The sequence below is a fragment of the Danio rerio genome, chromosome 16 (assembly GCF_049306965.1).
Source record: "Danio rerio strain Tuebingen ecotype United States chromosome 16, GRCz12tu, whole genome shotgun sequence".
NCBI lineage: Eukaryota > Metazoa > Chordata > Actinopteri > Cypriniformes > Danionidae > Danio > Danio rerio.
This window is the reverse complement of record NC_133191.1, coordinates 8,155,973-8,179,529: the sequence shown is the minus strand read 5'-3', so window position 1 is coordinate 8,179,529 and position 23,557 is coordinate 8,155,973. Positions and strand designations below refer to the sequence as shown.

General features: G+C 33.5%; 1 protein-coding gene and 1 non-coding gene across 3 annotated transcripts in view; both read left to right on the top strand.

Moving 5' to 3' along the window:
* tcaim (T cell activation inhibitor, mitochondrial) overlaps positions 1 to 23,557 on the top strand; it is a 74,748-nt gene that overhangs the window by 31,358 nt on the left and 19,833 nt on the right. The window contains exons 3-6 of one of the 2 annotated variants that reach the window (XM_682578.8): positions 18,916 to 19,091; positions 20,083 to 20,131; positions 20,245 to 20,377; positions 23,276 to 23,426. In XM_682578.8, coding sequence (XP_687670.2) covers positions 20,100 to 20,131; positions 20,245 to 20,377; positions 23,276 to 23,426 — 316 coding nt within the window. In that variant the 5' untranslated portion in view covers positions 18,916 to 19,091; positions 20,083 to 20,099. Of the gene's footprint in view, positions 1 to 18,911; positions 19,092 to 20,082; positions 20,132 to 20,244; positions 20,378 to 23,275; positions 23,427 to 23,557 lie in introns of both variants that reach the window. The other variant, XM_073925821.1, reaches the window with a different exon arrangement.
* Positions 11,749 to 11,834, top strand: mir138-2 (microRNA mir-138-2). The gene has a single exon (NR_161919.1). It is a non-coding gene; the product is annotated as a microRNA mir-138-2 (primary transcript).

The window sequence follows — 23,557 nt, the reverse complement described above, 5'->3', positions numbered from 1 at the left end:
GTTCAAAAACTAATCCTACTGAGTACTGTGAACTTAATCCATTTGAGTAAACAAAGCAATTTGAGCACAGTAAAACTCAATAAATGAACTCAAACCAACTGAGTACTTTAAAACTCAATTAGTTAAAGCAACTTAAACCGTTTGAGGAAACTGATTGCTATAAACCATTTGAGTTAAAAAAAAAACTAATCTATATGAGTACTGTGAGCTTGCTCCATTTAAGTTGAAGTAATGAGGTGTTTAATTAACTCATTACCTTCCACAACAAGTTCAAAACTTTTTCATATGAGTAGAATTAACTTTCAGTATATTTTTAGTTAACTACACTCATTTTATTTGATAAAGTTGGGTGTTGGGTTTTACAGTGCATGTTTACCAAAAACTTACTACAATTTTTAGAATAACCCCTTAAAATGTTTGTGAACTCTTTAATTTTAAAAATAATAATGACCCAAACACAACTATTTAAAAAGGTTCCAACACTCACTGTAAAACCCAACAGTCAACTAAATATTTAATTTAGTCCTAACGGATAAACAGCTCTCGTAATTCAGCATGCTTTGACTTTCATGAAACATACATTTACCTGTAGGAATGACATCCCACCCTACTTATAATTCTCTCTTCATATAGTCGTGTATATAGCTATTACATATCCATAATGCTCTGTGATATGGCCTGGTTCAGATTGTATTGCTTTTTCACTACAATCGATCCGCTCCAGAGTTCGTTTCGATCAAGCCGAGACCACTTCATTCAGGCGATCTCGGACCGATTGTTTTATACGAATCTGAGCGCAATTGCTGGAGTCACATATGCCAAACAAACCGCACGGACTAGGGAAATGCGCTGGGTTCCGAAACAAGGGTGCTTTCACCCCTGTAGATCAATTATTTTGTTCTAAAACAGGGATTAAAATTGTTACAATGTTTATTTTTGTTCTTGATGCGGTTTGCTTTCACACGACAAAGTTTCTAAAAGGACCAAAATAGCTAAAAACAAGTCCTGTGCGAGTAAACTCTCCTCACATTATTCAAAGTTTCACAGTTTATTTTACAGAGTCCCACTCAGTAGTCATGCGTCCTTATTTTAATTCATGGCGATAAGCAATAAGACATTATAAGCGAAAAGCTGCGCTTTCATTTTAAATGGTGACACCCACAGACATCGTCACTAGATATAAATCAGAGGCAAGACTTTCTCATACAAAATTTTGCATTACAGGCTTAACATTATAATGGGAAATAACAGATCAACTAAGACAGTTCAGTCAATTGTCCTAAAGGATAAACAGCTCTTGTTAATAGTTGACATGAAACGCACATTTACCACTAGGAATGACATCCCGCCCTACTCATAATTCTCTCTTCATATAGCCGTGTGCCTATTACATATCCATAATGCCCTGTGATACAGCTTGGTTCAGATCGTATTGCTTTCTCACAACAATCGATCCGCTCCAGAGTTCGTTTCAATTGCGTCGAGACTACCTCATTCAGGCGATCTTGGACCGATTGTTTTGCCGCAAATCCAAGGCTATATACATACAAACTTTTAATTTGCAGCCGAGGGACTTCTGGTGACCTGTCTTTCCAAATTGTCACGTTTAAGGTCTGATTTATTTAAAAATCAGTAATCTTTACTGCCTGTAAATATTCGATATGAAGTGGGTCTCAGATCGGACAAGAAGCACCGCATTAAACTCCATTTCCCCCTGCCATGTCTTTAAAATATGACAGTTTATTTTACCCCAGGATTTTTAATGGAATTTCTGCACTAGTCTGTTGCAACTTATGGCACTAGTGGTTGCAACGATCTCGTTCTACGCTTGAACAACTAAATAAAGGCTTAAGTCTATTTAAATGAATGGATTGTAATTACATTACAACATCGATGCTTTAAAAACAACCTTGTGATATTAAAATTAGTCACGGTAGGCTTTTACCGGAAGTTTATTGTTGGCTATAAAACTCCCCTGCTGAAAAATCCTGCTTAAACCAGCCTAGGTTGGTTGGCTGGTTTTAGCTGGATGACCAGCCTGGTTTTAGAAGGGTTTTGGCCCTTTCCATGCTGGTTTTTAGGCATTTCCAGCCTGGTCTTAGCTGGTCAGGCTGAAACATGACCAGCTAAATCCAACTAAAACCAGCTTGACCAGCTTGGTTTAAGCTGGACATAGCTGGTTTTGGCTGGTCTCCCAGCCTGGCTAAGCTGGTCAAGCTGGTTTTAGCTGGTCATCTCCCAGCCAGACCAGCTAAGACCAGCCTGGAAATGGCTGAAAACCAACCTAGAAATAGCCAAAACCCCTCTAAAACCAGCCTAGGCTGGTTTAAGCTGTTTTTTCAGTAGGGTCTAGCAGTGCATAGAACCCATTGCTAAATTCACATATGCCAAACGAACCTTGCTAACTGGGGAAATGCCCCGGGTTCAGAAACAAAAGTGTGAAAGCACCCTTAAATTCAGTTTTATTTTGTCGTCTTGCTTTGTTTCTATTGATGTTGTTTTATTTTACTTTATTTCAACCAGTCTTGGTGGCGCAGTGGGTAGCACATTCACCTCACAGCAAGAAGGCCGCTGGTTCGAGCCTCAGCTGGGTCAGTTGGCATTTTCTGTGTGGAGTTTGCATGTTTTCCCCCTGTTCGCGTGGGTATTCTCCTGTCCAGTTTCCAAAGACGTGATACAGGTGAATTGAGTATGCTTAAAAATTGACCGTAGTGTGTATGTGTCTACCAGTGATGGGTTGCAGCTGGAAGGGCATCTGCTGTGTAGAACGTCCGCTGGATAAGTTGGCGGTTCATTCTGCAGTAGCGACCCCAGATTAATAAAGGGACTAAGCTGAAAAAAAAATGAATGAACCAGTCTTTAACTCTCTTTCATTTTTTCTAGCTAACTATACGCCTTTCCTTTTGTACAGTCTTTTCTTTTTCACTTTCTCTTTTCTTTTCTATTTGCTCTATGAGTTTCATTCATATTAAACACAACAACACCAAGTTATGTTCTGTTTGAATGCTGTGACATTGCAGTCCTGAAGTCCAATGTAAAGCGAAACTCACTGTTTTGTTTTTATCTCGCTCTCTCAAACACATCCACACAAACAAGCTCTCTCTCTTCCTCTCCGTCTCCCTTTTTCTGACTGCAGTGCCACGCCTGCCGAGCGCGCAAATAACACACTCCTCACACTCATAGACTTGTCTGGATACAAACCGGTTCAGATAAGCACCAGCATACAATTAGAAATCTATTTAAAGAATTTATTTTCAATCAATCCAGCAAGAGCTTTTAAATTCGCATAATTAGCTGAGAATGACTGCACAGTGTTTCCACAAGCGAATTGAGAGGATGTAGAAAGCGAGCGTAGCATTTAGCATCGCTAGCCGTTGTACGCCGAACAGCAGCATATAATGGGAGGTAAAGACAGCCATTTTGTGTCTAGAGGCTGTGCTGTAGTGTCTGAATACAGCAGGGAGCACAGAAATGGAGAAAGAGTCGTGCAGCGAGGAATCTATACTCCTGCATTCCTGCGCTTTCTCAGTTCTTGGATTCAGTCTTGGGGGGTTTTAATAGAAGGGTTTCGATTCTGTAGGTTATGTTCATAAAAGAAAGCGTGTCTTTAAGTGGTAGCATTGTTTCACACTGAACACATTCTCAGTGAGGGTGTATTTACTGACTTTCTGGAGATCACAAGGCCATCGGATGAGCGTATGTCTGTGTGTGACTGTGTGTTTGTGTATGTGTGATTGTGTTACAGCAATCAAACGTTTCATATAATGACCAGCTGACTGGCTTTTTCCATGTCTATAACGATATTATAGTGCAATCTTCCTGATCTTGAGCTTCCTCCACTGATTCTCAATTGGGTTTATGTCAGGACTCTGGCTGGGCCACTGCAAAAGGCATTCATTTATTAATTTTCCTTCAGCTTAGTCCCTTATATATCAGAGATCACCACAGTGGAATGAACTGTCAACTTATCCAGCATATGTTTTACACAGCGGATGCCCTTCCACCCGCAACCCAGTACTGGGAAACACACATACACTACGGCCAATTTAGCTTATTCAGTTCACTTATACTGCATGTCTTAGTGTTGTGGGGGAAATCGAAGCATGCGGAGGAAACCCACAGAACATGCAAACTCCACACAGATAAACCAACTGACCCAGCCAGGGCTCAAACTACCGACCTTCTTGCTGTGAGGTGACAGCGCTAACTACTAAGCCAACATGTCACCCCCTACTGCAAAATGTTAATGTTTATTTTGTGTTTATGTGTGCGGGTGTGATTGTGTTTGTGTGTGTGTGTTTATGTTTGTGTGTGATTGTGTAACAACAATCAAATACAATTGCTTACCAGCTTTTTGAATGTCTCTACTGGTACTTTTGCCCATTCATTTTTAGTGATGAGCTCTAACTCTTTCCGGTTGGAGGGTCTCCTTGCAATCACCCCAATCTTTTGCTTCCTCCACAGATTCTCAAATGGATTTAAGTCAGGACTCTGGCTGAGCCACTGTAAAACGTTAATGTGTAATTTGTGTTTGCTGTGTGTTCAAACTGCTTAGTTAAAATGAGCTGAAACAAGACAATTGATGAGTTTTTGCGACAACTTAATTGTTTTATGTTCAATCCACCTAAATGTGTACAAACTAAGTTTACTCCATTCCTTCATGTTGTCCCAACAAAAATTGATTGTGTGGAACCCAGCATTTTGTAGTGTGTGTGTGTTTATGTGTTTATGTGTGTGTGTGTGTGTGTGTGTGTGTGTGTGTGTGTGTGTGTGTGTATGTGTGTGTGTGTGTGTGTGTGTGTGTGTGTGTGTGTGTGTGTGTGTGTGTGTGTGCGTGCGTGCGTGCGTGTGTTGCTTAATGTATGCATTACAATTCAGATCATTAGCTTGTCACAAGACTCCAAGACTTTCACTAGTTATAAGCAAACTGCCTTCTGGTTTAACAGATTAAAAATAAATAAATACATACATATAAATAAATAAATAAATAAATAAATAAATAAAACAAATAAAACAAATAAATAATAAATAAATAGATAAACAAACAATAAATAATAATTAAATACATGGATAGATAAACAAATAAACAAATAAACAAATAAATGATAAATGATAATAAATAAATAAATAAATAAATAAATAAATAAATAAATAAATAAATAAATAAATAAATAAATAAATAAATAAATAAATAAATAAATGATGCTGACTGTACAGTAGCTATTGGGTTATCGTCACAGCTAATTTCTTTCTTATCATTAACATATCATTTTGGTAACACTATATTCAATTGATTACAATTTATTTTAAGATTTCATAGTTACAGTGTGAATATTTGTTTAACTACTGAGTAATATTAATTACATATGGTTAGAGTTAGAATAAGTTTAGGCCTTAATAAATCATAATTACTAAAGTATAGTACAACTACATCAGCTTAAATATAAGTGTTACACCTCTCTTTTAAAGTGCCGTTGTTGCAGTTGCTCCATACACATAAAAAAAATTACTTGTTCAAACTACTTATTTAAAATGAGTCGAAACAACAAAATTCTTACATTTTTTTGGGGTGGACATCTTAATTGTTTTATGTTTAATCCAATTAAGTACAATAAATTATGCATATAATGATCTAACTAACCCTAAATATAATTTTCATCTTAATCCTAACCATATATTAAGCACAAATAGTTCATGAATATGCCTCAATATTTGGGGGGGGGGGATTTGAGTCGCAGACTTTTTGATTTACATTTTTGAGTGAATCTAAAATGCTCAAACATTAAAGGTCTGACCTGATAGTGGAATATCTAATTAACAGCTCCATTTACAACTGCTAGCATGTCCTAGCATGTTTGAAGCTCATTCATTTTGGAAAATGAGCTTTATAGGAGGAAATTACATGTGTAATAATCAAATCATTTTTTTTTTTTTTTTTTTTTTTTGAAAATGGTCTTTAAAATGTCCATCAAAATTTTTTTCTCCAAAGTGACTTTTTCAAAAGAGCAGCTGGGAGATGGACTGATGCTTTCTTGCATTTCGTTTTACTTTGTGGTTTGCCTTCGGCAGCTGCAGGGAATGTGATAAGAATATATCTGGCGCATTTTGCCTGGCACCTTTAAAATGACCATGAAAATAACACACACACACACACACACACACACACACACACACACACACACACACACACACACACACACACACACACACACACACACAAACACACACACAAACACTGTTTTGTTATTTAATTGAGCATATGCCATAGATTTGTGTTTTCAACCTACAGTACAGATTCACAAATGCAAATCTGATTTAAGCATTATCAAATAGAATGGTCACATAAATAAAATATTTTTGCTGATAAAATATAGCTACTTATGGCATTTGAATTATATTATAGTATATTATATTATATTATATTATATTATATTATATTATATTATATTATATTATATTATATTATATTATTATATTATAATATTTTATATTATATTATATTATATTATATTATTATATTATTATTATATTATATTATATTATATTATATTATATTATATTATATTATATTATATTATATTATATTATATTATATTATATTATATTATTATATTATGTCAAAATTTCAACATGTTTATGGAATATCTTGTTAAAACCTTTCATTCTAAATCTAAATTATACTTATCCTTGACTGCTTCATAGTTATAAGTTGCTGTTGTTGTTTTGATAAGAGATCTATATCTTTTATATATATATATATATATATATATATATATATATATATATATATATATATATATATTTTTTTTTTTTTTTTTTTTTTTTTTTTTTTTTATTAACCTGTTTTTTTTTTAAGAAGACTTTATTACTTTTAATATGATTGTTGAAGTTTGTAATAATAAAGGATCAGGATATCTGCGACTGCGAGAAATATTCATAGACTTAGATAGCAATGTTTTAGTATAGCTCAGAGTCGGCTACAATGAAAACAGTATTTTTTTTTTCAGTAGCCTAAATAAATCCTAATCATTTAAATGCTTTTACATCAGCTGTATTTAAAAATATAGCCCATGAATAGCCTAATAACTATTATAATAAAAACTATTAACTATTATATTAAGAAATTATAAAAAAAAGGCTTGTTTTAATATCGCGAGATGCCCTGAAACTATATTAAAAAACAGTTAACTCCCAAAACACTGTTAACTCATTTATATGAATGCGTTAATGAAAAATCATTCACACATTATCTGTTTTAACTGCATTTTGCAACTCAAAGAGGGTATTTTCAACTGCAAGGATCACAATAAAACAAGAAAGATCCTGACTTCTGCCAGATAAGTCAAACATGCTGATTTTTCTCCACAAGAATCGTTAAAAACAAACTGAGAGTCATTTTCCTTTGAACCATTGAAGCCTACTTTCTTTTACAGGAAAAAAAAATATTTATTTGTTTCACAATTATTGTTTTATTTTACATTTAAAACATAATAATAAAATGAAGTGTTGTTAATTCTGTTCAATAAATTTTTTTTTCCATTTAAAAAAAACACTACAAAAAGTATCAATAAGAGAACCGTTAAACTACCAAATTGATAAGTGGTATCGATTAAAGTAGTAAAACCGTTAAAACCTTAACAAAACCCTTCCCTAGTCACAACCCAGTACTGGGAAACACCCATACACTTTCACATTTACATGCATGCACTCATACACTACAGCCAATTTCGTTTGTCCAATTCACCTATAGTGCATGTCTTTGGACTGTGAGGGAAACCGGAGCTCCCGGAGGAAACCCACACCGACACGGGGAAAACATCCAAATTGCACACAGAAATGCCAGCTGGCACTCGAACCAGCCACAGTTTTGCTTTGAGACAACAGTGCTAACCACTAAGCCACTGTGCCACCAGTTAAGTTGTCCCAAAAAACACAAGAGCTGTGTTGTTTCACCTAAATTTACATACGTTTTTCTTTGAGTGTGTATGTCAGATAAAATACCTCACGTGAACACATACAAGCATCCATTTGTTGCCTAATGTCAACAAAAGCTGCATAAATAATGTTTTTAATATGAGACTTTATGTAATTCTCCATAAACACAAGTAATAATTGACTCTTTAATTGTATTCCCCATGAACGTCCAAATATTGCATCTTCATTAGCGCTGTATTTTGGCAGAGCATCAGTTCTCCAGTCAGACATGTCCAGCCTGCGTCTGAATCTGTGTTGTTGTGATTGTTCGACTGATCCTTCTGTTCTGTTTCCCTGCTGGGACGTCGAGATATGTGGAAACTGTGAAGTCAAATCCCCGAATGCGAGACGGGTGGGCAAGCGTTCTTGCTGACTAAGCTTAGCTGTCATGAGAGCTCAGAAACAACGAGTCGCTCTGTCGAAACTTTGATGCAAACTCTGCTGCGTTTGAGGAAGCAAGGCTTGCTGGGATTGAGCCACACACACTTAGCTCAGGGTAATTTCCTTAAGAGCTTTAATTACGGTCAGGAGCCATTAATGTTTTGGCCAGCATTTAGCAAAGCAGACCGAGTATAAAAAAAACTCTGTTTCCCATCTCAGGAGCTGTTTGCCTTGCAGAAAATTGAATCCATAAAGACATTTAGCAAATGTCCTAGTGTAAATACAGTTAAAGTCAGAATTATCAGCCCTCCTGAATTATAAGTGTGATCGACTTTTCACTGTTACCAGTTTGCCCAGTAGCTCACCATGTACGTTGGAAGACTTGAAACACAGAGAGGAGTTGACCACAATGCCGAGGTTTGAGTCCAGCAAATAACAGTTCCAGAAAGCAGATAAAACAAAAACAAAGGGCAAAAATTAAATAAACAAGTAAATAACAGTGTGAGATGTCTGTGTGGTAATATCTGAAAACATGGTAAAACTCAGGCGAGGGCTTATCTTTTTCTGGATTGCTTTTCAATACAGTCTAGATTGGGTTAAGGGAAGGGGGTTATCGGGTCAATCGGTGCATTTGAAAACACTTTCAGTTGAGTTTGGGGAAGGGGGTGGGTGGGGTGATCAGTCAATCAGTCAGTCAGCAGGCTCAAATGACACTTGTGAGAAAAATTTGAGATCTAAAAAAAATAAGCGTACAGAGCGGCTTCTGGTGGTTTCGCAAAAACAGTAAAAAAAAAAAGAATAAAAAAAAGGTACCTATATTTTGCGCAGTCCAGAAATGTATACAGGGGCACATACCAGAAATAAACCTGGCTTAATAATTTGATATAAGCATTGTATAATGATAATTTGTTCTGTAGGCAATTTAAAACAATATTGCTACTAATATTGAAAAAATAAAAACTGCTTTTATTCTAGCCGAAATAAATCAAATACATAAAAAACTTCAAAGACTTTCTCAAGAAAAATATATATATAAGAAATTACTGTAAAAAAATTATTGCTCTGTTAAACATCATTTGGGAAATATTTCAAAAAGAAACAAAAATTCACAGAGGGGGGAATCATTTTGGATTTAACTGTATATCAAAACTAGCTTTTTTATTAGTAATATGCTTTGCTAAAATGTATTTTTAAATTAAATTCTTGCACCCAACCACTTCCCTAAACCCAACGGATAGTGTTTTTTAAAAGCACACATTGACCCACGCTAACCCACTTCCTTAAACCCAACCAATAGTGTTTTCAAAAGCACTGATTGACCAGCGCTCACCCACTTCCCTAATCTCAACCAGTAGTGTTTTCAAAAGCACCAATTGACCAGCATCCACCCCCTTCCCTAAACCCAACCGATAGTGTTTTTAAAAGCACCAATTGACCAGCATCCACCCCCTTCCCTAAACCCAACCGATAGTGTTTTTAAAAGCACCGATTGACCAGCATCCACCCCTTCCCTAAACCCAACCAATAGTGTTTTTAAAAGCACAGATTGGCAGCGCCCACACACTTCCCTAAACCCAACCAATAGTGTTCTTTAAAATCACCTACTGACCATCATCCACCCCCTTCGCTAAACTCAATCAACAGTGTTTTTCAAAAGCAATCCAGAAAAAGAAAACCCCTCGTGACTGCCTGATTTTTACCACGTTTTCAGATTTGACCCAACTCTCTCCCTGTTATGTACTCGTTTATTTTAGTTTTAGCCTTTTGTTTTGGTTTTACCTGCTTTCCGTTCTGCACCATACTCGAACCCTGTCGTCACATTCAGCTCCTCCCTGCATCTCAAGTCAACCCAATTTTCATTTCCAAACAAAATGACATCAATTTGACATCATGTTGATGTCTTGTGCCTGCTGGGAAATTGCTTATGGGTTTGTAAAACAAATGACAGAAAAATATATATGGAATTATTTTATATATTCATTTTTATTAATGGATAAGTAACATTTAGATTATAAATGCACTACTCAGAGGAAGAACCGCCTGACTCAAAGCGGAGGGTGGTAGTCTCTGTTTATTTCGTGGTAAATTGCCAAATTATAGACAAGTTTAAAGCAGTTTTTCCTCTTAGCAGCGCAATATTTCACCAAATTTTTTGGCAGTTATGACATGCTAGATATCCTAGTCCCTGCATTGAATCAACAGTCCTGGCAAACTGAGAGAAAGCACGCAAGAAAAATGGCTATAATAGCATCATTTTAAAGCGTGTTGTTAATATAAAGCTGTTTTAAAACATATCGTGTTTGATGTATTAAATACAGCACTTTGAAATTGTCCCATCTGAATGCTTCATTTTTAAAAAAAGATTAATCAGCCACTATAGCGCGCAGCGGCACCGCAGAGGTGAGAGCTGCGCAGTTGAAGATTATTATTAAACGCTCACAAATCTGCGAGGTCAATCTGTATATTAAACTTCAGCGTGCTTCAATAAGGCTATTACAATCCTTAAAGGCTGCTGGCAGCGAGTGGAGAGGGAGGGGTCACTTTTTAACACACACACGGACACATGCTCATGCTTTTACAGACCCATGGCCAAAGTTTCCTGTATTTCCCTTATGCCTTTGTTGTGTTTTTTCTTTTCTTTTTATGGCTCTGCGCTGTGACAGTCTGGGTTTGAAGGACACTGGCAGACATCCAAAAGTCTCTTGCCTCTTCTGGCCCTTAATTGAAACCTTAAAGAAGTTCTTGGCTCAAAAGCCCTTATGTGGGCTTTGTCGCAATTAGATTGACCATAAAGGGCATGCGAGCTGATGAAACAGGATTAGAGGGGGAACATATTGCCTGGATATTACATGTTCATCTATTTGGGAATTAACATGGATTAACCTGCGCTGGATGAAGATGGGATAGTAGAACGGCCAAATAATGGAGTCACAGGCATTTTCATATGAAAAAAATACTTCAGTAAATTAGTTCAAGTCACTTTAGTCTTTGAAGTGAAATCGGAAACATAAGTGACACACTATTAAGACTTCTACCATGTTGTAATCATGATAGAGATATCAGTATATTCCCCACTATTGTGAATATTGTAATCTTCATTGAGTAATGCCAACACAAAGACAATTAGTAACTTTTTAGATTTAATGGCTGATTTGTATGATAGGTGGCTCAGCTCACCTCACAGCAAGAAGGTTGCTGGTTTGAGTCCCGGCTAGGTCAGTTGGCATTTCTGTGTCTTTGCATGTTCTCCCCGCGTTAGTGTGGATTTTTTTTTAAGGTAAATTACTGTAAACAAGTGTAGATAGAATTGTCTAATTTGATTGATGTGTGTTTGTGATCAGCAGGTGGACCTGCAGAGATGGATGATGAGGATGACCTGAGACTGTTGTCTCTGATGGAGCAGGACAGCTGGTGTTGTGAATCAGGCCGCCGTGGTGAAAGGGTACGGCTTCTTCACAACACCAGGGTCTCACTTCATCACACACGGCAACACCATTCACATACTGTCACACAAACACCAGTGTCCAGTGACCCAGCCAGAGGATGCAGATGTCTGTTCGCCGATCACTAACATAAGTCAGAACTATATTCTGTCAATCAAAAAAATAAGTTTGCTGTTTGTTCAAAATACGTATTTAAAATGAGCTGAAACAACACAATTCTTGAGTTTTCTTGGAGGGACAACTTAATTGTTTTATTTTTCATCAACATAAAATTGTAACCATTAAGTAACTTATTTGATTTGCGTTGAAATGAAATGAAGGGATTGTGTGGAACCCAGCATTTTTACAGTACTGTAAAAAATGATTTATTGTTTTGACTTACCCGGGTGAGTTACCCGGTTGCCTTAAAATTGAGTTTATTGTAATTATAAATGTGAGTTATAATAACTTGAGTGATTTTGTTGTTTCAACTAATTTTGCTAATATTTTGTGTTGTATCAACTTCTTCACGCAGTTTAAGTTAACTTACAAATGTAAGTATACTCAGCTTCATAGCGTAAAATTGTTGAGTGAACTAACTTTTTTAAGTCAATTTAATATATTTGATTGCTTGAAGAAGTTGATACAACCTCATTCGAAGTTATATCAGCAAACAATTTGTCAACTCAACTTAAAATTGTTTGTTGTAACAAAAACCTGAAAAAGTTACCTGGTTGCCTTGAAATTATGAGTTAAATCGACTAAATATTCTTTGTTGTAACAATTAACAAAGTTTACACAGTTGACTTACAATTAAGAGTTCAATGAATTCAACACAAGTTAACATGACAAATGCATTTTAAAAAGTAACAGAACGTCAGCACAAATAAACTGTAATAACATTTATTATAACTTTAATTCAATTCAATTCAGCTTTATTTGCATAGCGCTTTTACAATGTAGACTGTGTCAAAGCAGCTTCACACAAATGATCATAGTAACTGGATTAGGGTAGTTCAATTTTTAGTGTTTAAGTTCAGTTCAGTTTAGCTCAGTTCAGTGTGGTTTAAAATCATTACTGAGAGTCCAAACACTGAAGAGCAAATTCATCAATGGGTAGCTCTACCGATCCCAAACCATGCAAGCTGCAGCAGAGAGGGGGAAAAAAACTTCACCAATAGGCGTGAGGAAAAAAAAAACCTTAAAAGAAACCAGACTCAGTTTCTCTTCAAGAAAACATTTTTATTCAAGTAGAACTTATCAATTCAATAAATTCATATTAAAACTCCTTGAAGTAACTGGATACAATCTGTAAATTCAAACACCTCTAAAAAAAAAATCATGCCAAAAGTTCAATTCAATCGTTATAAATAATTTCTTAAACACCATTAAAATGAACCTTTTGAAATGTTTCTTCATCTATTCAACATTTTAAAGGCTTACATCAATTCATAACATTTTATTTTGAAAAGTGTGTTTACAACTGATTTTGTTCCCCCATGCTGAAACTGATATTCTATGCTTTGCAAAAGTTCACAGAGTAAGAAACAAACTCTTAAGTGTTTTTATTGGATTTTTGCTCACCCATGCACTTACTGATATCCATGTTGTTCATTCAACTTTAAGGACTAAATCCCAATCCAGTGTAATGAGTTGCTTAAATAAAAGGATTTGGCTGGTTGTTTTAACTGCTCATTTAAAATGAGCTCAAACAACACAATTTTTGAGGGTTTTATTTTTGAGACAACTGAAATATTTTATGTTCAATCCATTTATATTTGTAAAAACTGATAAGGTAAATTAATTGACTTGTGTTTGGACAACATGAAGGAAATGTGTGGGACCCAGCATTTTTTTTTTGTAGTTCTAATATTAATACCATAAACGTAATATCAAAGTAATTGCAATATAATTTTTGAATGGCAGTTGAGGTTAATTATAATTTCATTTTTTTATTATGTATTTTTATATGGTATTTAAATAATGTGTATTTTTGTATTAATAAATATTAATAAAAACAATAAAATTGGGTTGGTGCTGGTTGTTGTTTTTTTCATGTGTGCTCTTTTTATTTCTAATTATTTCAGTAAATTCTATAAAGCATCAATTAAAGTTTAATAGAAACACACATTTTATTATCGGCTTATTATGTTATTGTTGATTTGATATTATATAATTACTTGTCAGTATCACTTTTAAAACATTTTATGAAACAGAAACATTCTGCAAATGAACATGCATAATAATAAACAAAATACATGTATTACAATTATGGTGCGGAATTGTTACTTTGTGTTTTGATTTAGATTTTTTCATATTTATTGTCATTTTGCCAGTAATTTCTATGACAAAAAAGGTAAACATAAATGTCTGATTGTTACGATTACCAGCGATCAGATTCCATAAGATCGCTGGTTTGCTCTATCAATAACCATGGACTACACTTCCGCCTTTGATGGACTACATATTCATACATGCACTCCGGCCACACTCACACATGCTTCCTCATCTAGACTGGTTACTCGCACCACCTGAGGATTGTCAGAGACTGATTGCACTCACTACTTCAGCCACACACACACCCATTCAGTTTGCTGAGTCTTGTTTATCTGGTGATGACACTACAACGCGTTCTCCTTGTCTTATATCTCCGTGTTCAGACCTTAGCCTAGATCATCCTTGTTCTCCTGTTTAGCCGCCTGCCCTTACGACCTCTCGCCTGTTACTGTTTATTGATAGAGCAAACCAGCGATCTTATGGAATCCGATCGCTGGTAATCGTAACACTGATAAACAATAAAGCCAATTTTTGTTGTCCATTTTTTATCATACAGGTTTTCTACAAATATTGTATTATTATTCATTCATTTTCTTTTCGGCTTACCCCCTTTATGAACCGCCAACTTATCCAGCACATGTTATACGCAGCGGATGCCCTTCCAGCTGCAACCCATCACTGGGAAACACCCATACACTCTCATTCACAAACATACACTACGGACAATTTTAGCTAACCCAATTCACCTGTACCGCATGTCTTTGGATTTGTGAGGGAAACCGGAGCACCCGGAGAAAACCCACACCAACACGGGGAGAACATACAAACTCCACACAGGAATGCCAACTGACCCAGCCGGGACTTGAACCAGTGACCACTATGACAAAAAAGGTAAGCATAAATGCCTGATAAATAATAAAGCGAATTTTTGTTGTCCGTTTTTTATCATACAGGTTTTCTACAAATATTGTATTATTATGATGTATTATTATTATTAATTAATTCATTCATTTTCCTTCAGCTTAATCTCTAATTCAGAGGCCACCACAGTTGAATGAACCACCATTATTACTATTATTATTATTATTCATTCATTTCTTTTCTTTTCGGCTTCGTCCCTTTATTAATGAGAGGTCACCAGAGCGGAATGAACCGCCAACTTATCTAGCACGTGTTTTATGCGGCGGATGCCCTTCCAGCCACAACCCAACACTGGGAAACACCCATACACTCTTACACATACTCACATATACTACGGCCAATTTAGCTTATTCAATTCAACTATAGCGCATGTATTTGGACTGTGGGGGAAACCAGAGGAAACCATGGGAGAAAATGCAAACTCAACACAGAAATGCCAACTGACCCAGCCAGGGCTCGAACCAACGACCTTCTTGCTGTGAGGCGATTGCGGTAACCACTGCGCCACCATGCTGCCTATTATTATTATAATTAATATTTTATACTATTGTTGTTGCTCTTATTTATTGCATTATTATAATATAGTGTGCCTATTATTGTATCTATCCTGTATCACGTTTGAAAGTTCAATAGCGTATTGAAAATGAACATGTATAATTATATGTATGTATTAACAAATGTACTTTTTTTCCTTGCTAAAATATTCTATATCAGTGGTTCTCAAATTTTTTTCATCAAGTACCACATCAGATAAAAATTACCTCTTTAAGTACCACCAAAATGAGCAGTATTGAAATACAGTAGCGTAGTAGGCCAAGTAAAGCAGTTACAGCTCTCCACAGCTAAAAATGTGGCAGATTACCTCAGAAATATAGGCTATATGTCATATATGGCTTATTATGTACATAATTTTTGATAAATTTTGAAATGTGTGTAGCATGTACATCACATATTTAATTCCTCTTTGTACCACTAGAAGGAAGCCTGCGTACCACTAGTGGTACACAAACCACAGTTTGAGAACCACTGTTCTATATCATTATCAACATAGGCAGAAAGAGCATATAAGTAGAAGTGACATTATTAGTTATACATTTACAGCATTTGCTCCCTCTAGTGGATACAAACCGTTTTTAATAGTTTGCTCAAAAATGAAAATGATTTGCTTACCTTCAGGCCATCAAACATGTACTCTTTCTTTCTTCTCTGTAAAACTTTTCTTTCTTCTCTTAAAAATTGCGTGCAGATGATGACTTTTATTCCATTATGAATAAACTCTTTATTAAACTATAATCTCAACATTGCATATGCTGCGATGTGACTGTTGCGGATGCACACATTGCAATATCAATTCTGAAACGATATATTGTGCAGCCCAAACTTGAATATAGGTTAGTTGTCTTTACTTCTTTTCTGTCCTTGGCCAAAAACTTGCTCAAACATTGTTACTGCTGTTTAAGCATTATCAAAACTTTACATAGATATAAAAACAAATGTAAACAAACTAGGTTGTTGCGTGTTCTATGATATGCTGTAATAAATTTAAACGTCATTGTTTTTCTCATAATTTACTATATAGTTGAAACTAAAAGTTTACATACACTCTAAAAAAGGAATATTTTAAGGAATTTAAAGGAATTTTTTAATGCCTGATGGTAAATCATACATACTAATGGTTTACTATTGTAGGTTCGTTAGGATTACTTAAAGGATTTACATTTGCTAAATGCCAGAATAATAGGAATTTTTTTTATTAATTTCTAGACCGTCAAAAGTTTACACACATTTCCTTGTTTTTTTTTTTTTTTTTTTTTTTTTTTTTTTTTTAGCTTTGCTTTTAAACAGTAAAACTTTGGTCAAATGTTTTGGGTATCCTTCCACAAGCTTCTTACAATAGTTTGAAGGTATTTTGGCCCATTCCTTCTGACAGAATTGGTTTAACTGGGTCTTTTCTATAGGATTGAGTTCAGGGCTTTGTGATGGTCACTCCAAAACATTCACTCTGTTGTCGTTAAAGAACATTTTAACTAATTTGCCAGTATGCTTATAGGGCAGGGGTCACCAACATGGTGCCCACAGGCACCAGGTACCAGGTAGCCCACGAGGATTACATGAGTTGCCCACAGGCCTGTTCTAAAAATAGCTCACCAATGCACCATACCAGTAAGCTGAATATAGTATTTTTTTAAGCTATTCTTTTTTAAATCACACCTGCATTGGTGTAAAATTTGTTAATGACATTAAGGTATATATATATATATATATATATATATATATATATATATATATATATATATATATATATATATATATATATATATATATATATATATATATAAAAACAAAAAACTATTTTAGACAAATAAAGTGTTGCATATTGATATTTCTGTTTCTTACCTTGTTAAATCATTGTTGAGAACTATTGAGAGAAATCATTAACATGATCAGTGTCTTCACACAGATGAATATCATTAATCATTAATAATAACAACATATGATTAAAAGTAAATTGAGAAAAATTGTTATTTAAGAAGTGTGTATCAAACTGGTAGCCCTTCACAATAATTGGTACCCAAGCAGTAGCTCTCAGTTTTAAAAAGGTTGCTGACCTCTGTTATAGGGTCATGGTCTGTTTGGAAGTCCCATTTGTGGCAAAGTTGTAATTTCCTGGCTGATGTCTTGAGATGTTGCTTCAGTATTTCTTCATGATGCCATATATGCTGTGAAGTGGACCAGTCCCTCCTGCAGCAAAACAACCTCACAACATGATGCTGCCGCCCCCATACTTCAAAGTTGGGATGGTGTTCCTAAGCTTGTAAGCTTTCCCATTTGTCCTCCAAATGTTACTGGTCAACAGTTCAATGTTCAACACTTCAATGTTAGTTCCATCAGACCACAGGGCATGTCTCCAAAAAAATAGTCTTTTTCCCAGTGAAATTTAGCATATTAGTAATCTGGCTTTTTTGTTGATTCTGGCTTAATGATTTTCCCATGTTGTCACAAAAGGAAGCAATGTGTTTTCATTCATTTATTTTCTTTTCGGCTTAGTCTCTTTATTAATCTGGGGTCGCCACAGCGGAATGAACCGCCAACTTATCCAGCATATGTTTAACACAGCGAATTCCCTTCCAGCTGCAACCCATCTCTGAGAAGCAGTGTGTTTGAGGTTTTCTTTAAATACTATTGTACAGTTGTGCCTCAATTAACTCAAATGTTGTCAATTTGCCAATCAGAAACTTCCAAAACCTAATTTTAGACTGTGATCCTAATTAATTAATTACTTTATTAATTTATTAATTAATTCAAAAATTTTTTTTTGTTAGATTAGTTTCAATTTTGTCTTTGGTACTGACTAATCTAATGTATAGCCTATATATTTTTTTTAAAAATATTTCCTGAATTATGTTTTACAGAGCAAGGAAATTTTCACAATATGTCTGATAATATTTTTATTTTCTGGAGAAAGTTTTTTGTTTCATTTTGGCTAGAATAAAAGCAGTTTTGTATTTTTAAACACCATTTTTAGGTCAAAATTATTAGCCCCTTTAAGCTGTATTTTTTTTTTTTTTTTTGATAGTCTACAGAGAAAACCATCATTATACAATAACTTACCTAATTACCCTAACCTGCCTAGTTAACCTAATTAACCCAGTTAAGCCCTTAAATGTCACTTAAAGCTCTATAGAAGTGTCTTGAAAAATATCTAGTCAAATATTATTTAGTATCATCATGGCAAAGATAAAATAAATCAGTTATTAATATATGAGGCTAATAATTCTGACTTCAACTGTATATATAGGCCAATGTAAAGCATTCTATATAAATTATTCAAAAGAGAGATCGGTGCACTGTAGCTTACCCTACTTTATAATCTTTATTTTCATTTAATAACCTTTAGATGGCGCCAGCACTTATATATCGCAATTTTTACACAAGCAAGCAGAGACATGCAGACGATTAGTTCTGCCTGGTTCATGGATCGATGCCATTCGCTGCACTTGCTTTGCTGAAGTAGGTGTTTGATGGCTACTGCCTGGATGATTGGGCCTGAATGGAGTGCTTTAGTTCAGATGGAGTTTCAACCACAGCGAACATGTCGGATTGCGTAACCCCCAGGTAAACAATGTTGTGGTGCTTTGCACATGTCTGACAAGAGGTGTGTGTTGGTGACTAAGGCTGGGTCAGTTGTGGTTATTTTTAGGCGCGCAGAGTTTGTGTTTGTCCTTGTTTACAGTGTTTGTCAGCCTGTGTTTTGAATGCGTTTAATCTAAGCTCTGTGAATGTTACCGAGTTTTTTTGTTTCGTTTGTTTTGGAATGAAACTGTTTTTCGTCGTGCTGTTTTTTATTTATTTTAGCTTGATGTGTCAAAGTGAGAGGACTGTGATAGTTCTGTGCACTATATGTAGGTCATACTTTAATCCATTCCTGAAGCTGACCTGAGTTAAAGGGCTAGTTCACACAAAAATTAAGCATGTGCATTATAAAGCAAGTTGGTTTTATGTTCGCACATTCTGACTTTTTCCTTAATATCTATCTATATATCTGCCAGTATGCTTATAGGGCGTATAAATAATACGTATATATATATATTTATATATATATTTATATATATATATATATATATATATATATATATATATATATATATATATATATACGTATTATTTATACGCCCTATAAGCATACTGGCATACTGTATATATATATATATATATGTATATGTATATATATGTATATATATATGTATGTATATATATATATATATATATATATATATATATATATATATATATATATATATACGTATATATATATATATATATATATATATATATATATATGTGTGTGTATATATATATATATATATATATATATATATATATATATATATATATATATATATATATATAATATTATATTATATTCCTTAATATATAATATATGTGTATAATTTCAGATAAGTATTGTTTGCAAACTCTAAATAGCGAAATCCGAAGACCAAATTAAATCCCAGAGTGGATGAAAACATCCCCAACAACACACAAGGGTTAATATACAAACAATCTGTCATGCTTTTCTTTTCTCATGTGTCTGGATTTCTCTCAGCTGAAGTAACTAACGTGATGTATGTGACCACCTTCCTGCGTTATATAAGGTAAGTAATAACCACTTGTTTTTTAAAATAGTAAAAACTCTTTAAATAGTTCTTTTTGAGTCCTAGCAGCATAGGAAATGTCTTGTTTTTCTAATGATATTTCACTCTTCCAGGCTTGGTGGTAGATGTGTTTCTGCTCGTGTCCTTCAGAGGAGGAATCTCTCAGGAGCGGATGCCATTAATGCTCTGCGGCCCTTTTACTTTGCAGTGCACCCGGATTTCTTTGGCCAGCATCCGAGAGAGAGAGTAATACTAATAAAAAATTTGATATTGCTTTTATAACTTATTAATAGGAATTCCATAAAGTACATACATTACAGTACATGAGCCCCTGGTTTCACAAACAAGGTTTAAGGCTAGTCAAGATTAAATTACATGTTTGAGCTGTTTTAACTCAAAATCACTTGGGGTGAGATGTCTTAAAATACATCAGTGTCATTTTCTTGTCTCCAGGTGCACACCAGTAGTATATTATATAAGGTCATTTTTATAAATGTGGCTTAAATAGCCTAATTTAACCAAGGCTTAGTCCTGGCTTAATCTAAGCCCTGTTTGTGAAACTGGGCCATACAGTTTTATTGTTAGTGTTTGAATGATTTTTTTATATGTTAATATTAGTACTAGGTGACGAATAATTGCTATTAAATCTATCCAAAATAAATAAATAAATAAATGTTTTGCATTAATTATTTAATTAAATCAACGTATATTTGTATCATGTAGTTATCATCTAAATATAAATAACCATTTTCTCAAATATACAGTTGAAGTCAGAATTATTAGCCCTCCTGGATTATTAGTCCCCCTGTATATTTTCTTTAATTGAAAGAACATTTTTTTCAACACATTTCTAAACATAATAGTTTTAATTACTTATTTCTAATTACAGATTTTTTTCATTTCCATGTTGACAGTACATACAATTTTACTAGGTTAACTAGTAAAGTTAGGATAATTAGGCAAGTCAGTGTATAACAGTGGATTGTTGTGTAGACAATTGAGAAAAAAAAAATATTGCTTAACCAGTTAAACTCTTTTTTTTTTTTTTACTACTATAAACTTTTATTTAGAAAAGAAGAAATTTACAATATAAATCAGGAAGTAATCTGTAGAAGACTTGAATACAAAAATGTACAATTACAAAGTGATAAGAACAATAAGTAAAAAAAAGTTATAAAAAGAAAAAAAAAAGAGAACAAAATAAAGAAAGGGGAAATACAAAATTAAATTAAATAAAAAAAATACAGAAAGCATTAATTATTAACATAATGGAAGTATGATATTTTCATAAGTTTCATTAACTTGTTGAATTTTTTTAAATTTAATTAAATCAACGTATATTTGTATCATGTAGTTATCATCTAAATATAAATAACCATTTTCTCAAATATACAGTTGAAGTCAGAATTATTAGCCCTCCTGAATTATTAGTCCCCCTGTATATTTTCTTTAATTGAAAGAACATTTTTTTCAACACATTTCTAAACATAATAGTTTTAATTACTTATTTCTAATTACAGATTTTTTTCATTTCCATGTTGACAGTACATACAATTTTACTAGGTTAACTAGTAAAGTTAGGATAATTAGGCAAGTCAGTGTATAACAGTGGATTGTTGTGTAGACAATTGAGAAAAAAAATATATTGCTTAACCAGTTAAACTCTTTTTTTTTTTTTTTTTTTACTACTATAAACTTTTATTTAGAAAAGAAGAAATTTACAATATAAATCAGGAAGTAATCTGTAGAAGACTTGAATACAAAAATGTACAATTACAAAGTGATAAGAACAATAAGTAAAAAAAAGTTATAAAAAGAAAAAAAAAAGAGAACAAAATAAAGAAAGGGGAAATACAAAATTAAATTAAATAAAAAAAATACAGAAAGCATTAATTATTAACATAATGGAAGTATGATATTTTCATAAGTTTCATTAACTTGTTGAATTTTTTTAAATTTAATTAAATCAACTTATATTTGTATCATGTAGTTATCATCTAAATATAAATAACCATTTTCTCAAATATACAGTTGAAGTCAGAATTATTAGCCCTCCTGAATTATTAGTCCCCCTGTATATTTTCTTTAATTGAAAGAACATTTTTTTCAACACATTTCTAAACATAATAGTTTTAATTACTTATTTCTAATTACAGATTTTTTTCATTTCCATGTTGACAGTACATACAATTTTACTAGGTTAACTAGTAAAGTTAGGATAATTAGGCAAGTCAGTGTATAACAGTGGATTGTTGTGTAGACAATTGAGAAAAAAAATATATTGCTTAACCAGTTAAACTCTTTTTTTTTTTTTTTTTTACTACTATAAACTTTTATTTAGAAAAGAAGAAATTTACAATATAAATCAGGAAGTAATCTGTAGAAGACTTGAATACAAAAATGTACAATTACAAAGTGATAAGAACAATAAGTAAAAAAAAAGTTATAAAAAGAAAAAAAAAAGAGAACAAAATAAAGAAAGGGGAAATACAAAATTAAATTAAATAAAAAAAATACAGAAAGCATTAATTATTAACATAATGGAAGTATGATATTTTCATAAGTTTCATTAACTTGTTGAATTTTTTTTTGTTAGATAGACGTATAGCTTTAAGCAAGGAATCAGTTTTAATTAAAAAATGGCCAAATGAGGGAGAGGATTTAAGAAATGTTTGTTTGTGGATAAAGAACTTTGCATATAATATAAAAATGTATATAAATATTCTTAATTTTTTTTCTTGGGACTAGAATAATAACAAATAATTAAGGTGCTAATAATATTGCCCTTAAAATGGTTTAAAAAAATTTAATTGCTTTTATTCTAGCCGAAATAAAACATATCAGACTTTCTCCAGAAGAACAAATATTATCGGAAATGCTGTGAAAAATTCCTTGCTCTGTTAAACATCATTTGGGAATTGAAAACAATTAATAAATAAAATGTACAGGAGGGCTAATAATTGTGACTTTAATTGTATGCATGCTTTTGTGCATTTATTATATATATAAAAAATATACACAGTACACACACACACACACACATATATATATATATGTATATGTATATATATATTAATCTTTGCACGATTAAACTTCCTGCATAGAGTTTCGAGTGTTTTATGTTGTTTTGTTTGTGTTTTATAGGAGGTGAATGAAAACTCCCTCAAAAGGCTCAATGGTTATCTGGAAAACATTCAAAAGCCCGGCGAGAGATTTCCAAAACCTACAAACTTCACTTTTTATGTCAGGGACACAAAAGAAAAATCGGACCCCAATGGTAGTTTGCTAGTTTCAGGTAACGACAGTATTTTTATTTTCACTCTGTGCTTTTAGCTGCCAAGCTCCAAAGAAAATCAAATCCTCCTGAAACAATGCCAGTAATTTATATGTTGCAATTGTTTGTTTTCCATACAAAATTAAATAAAT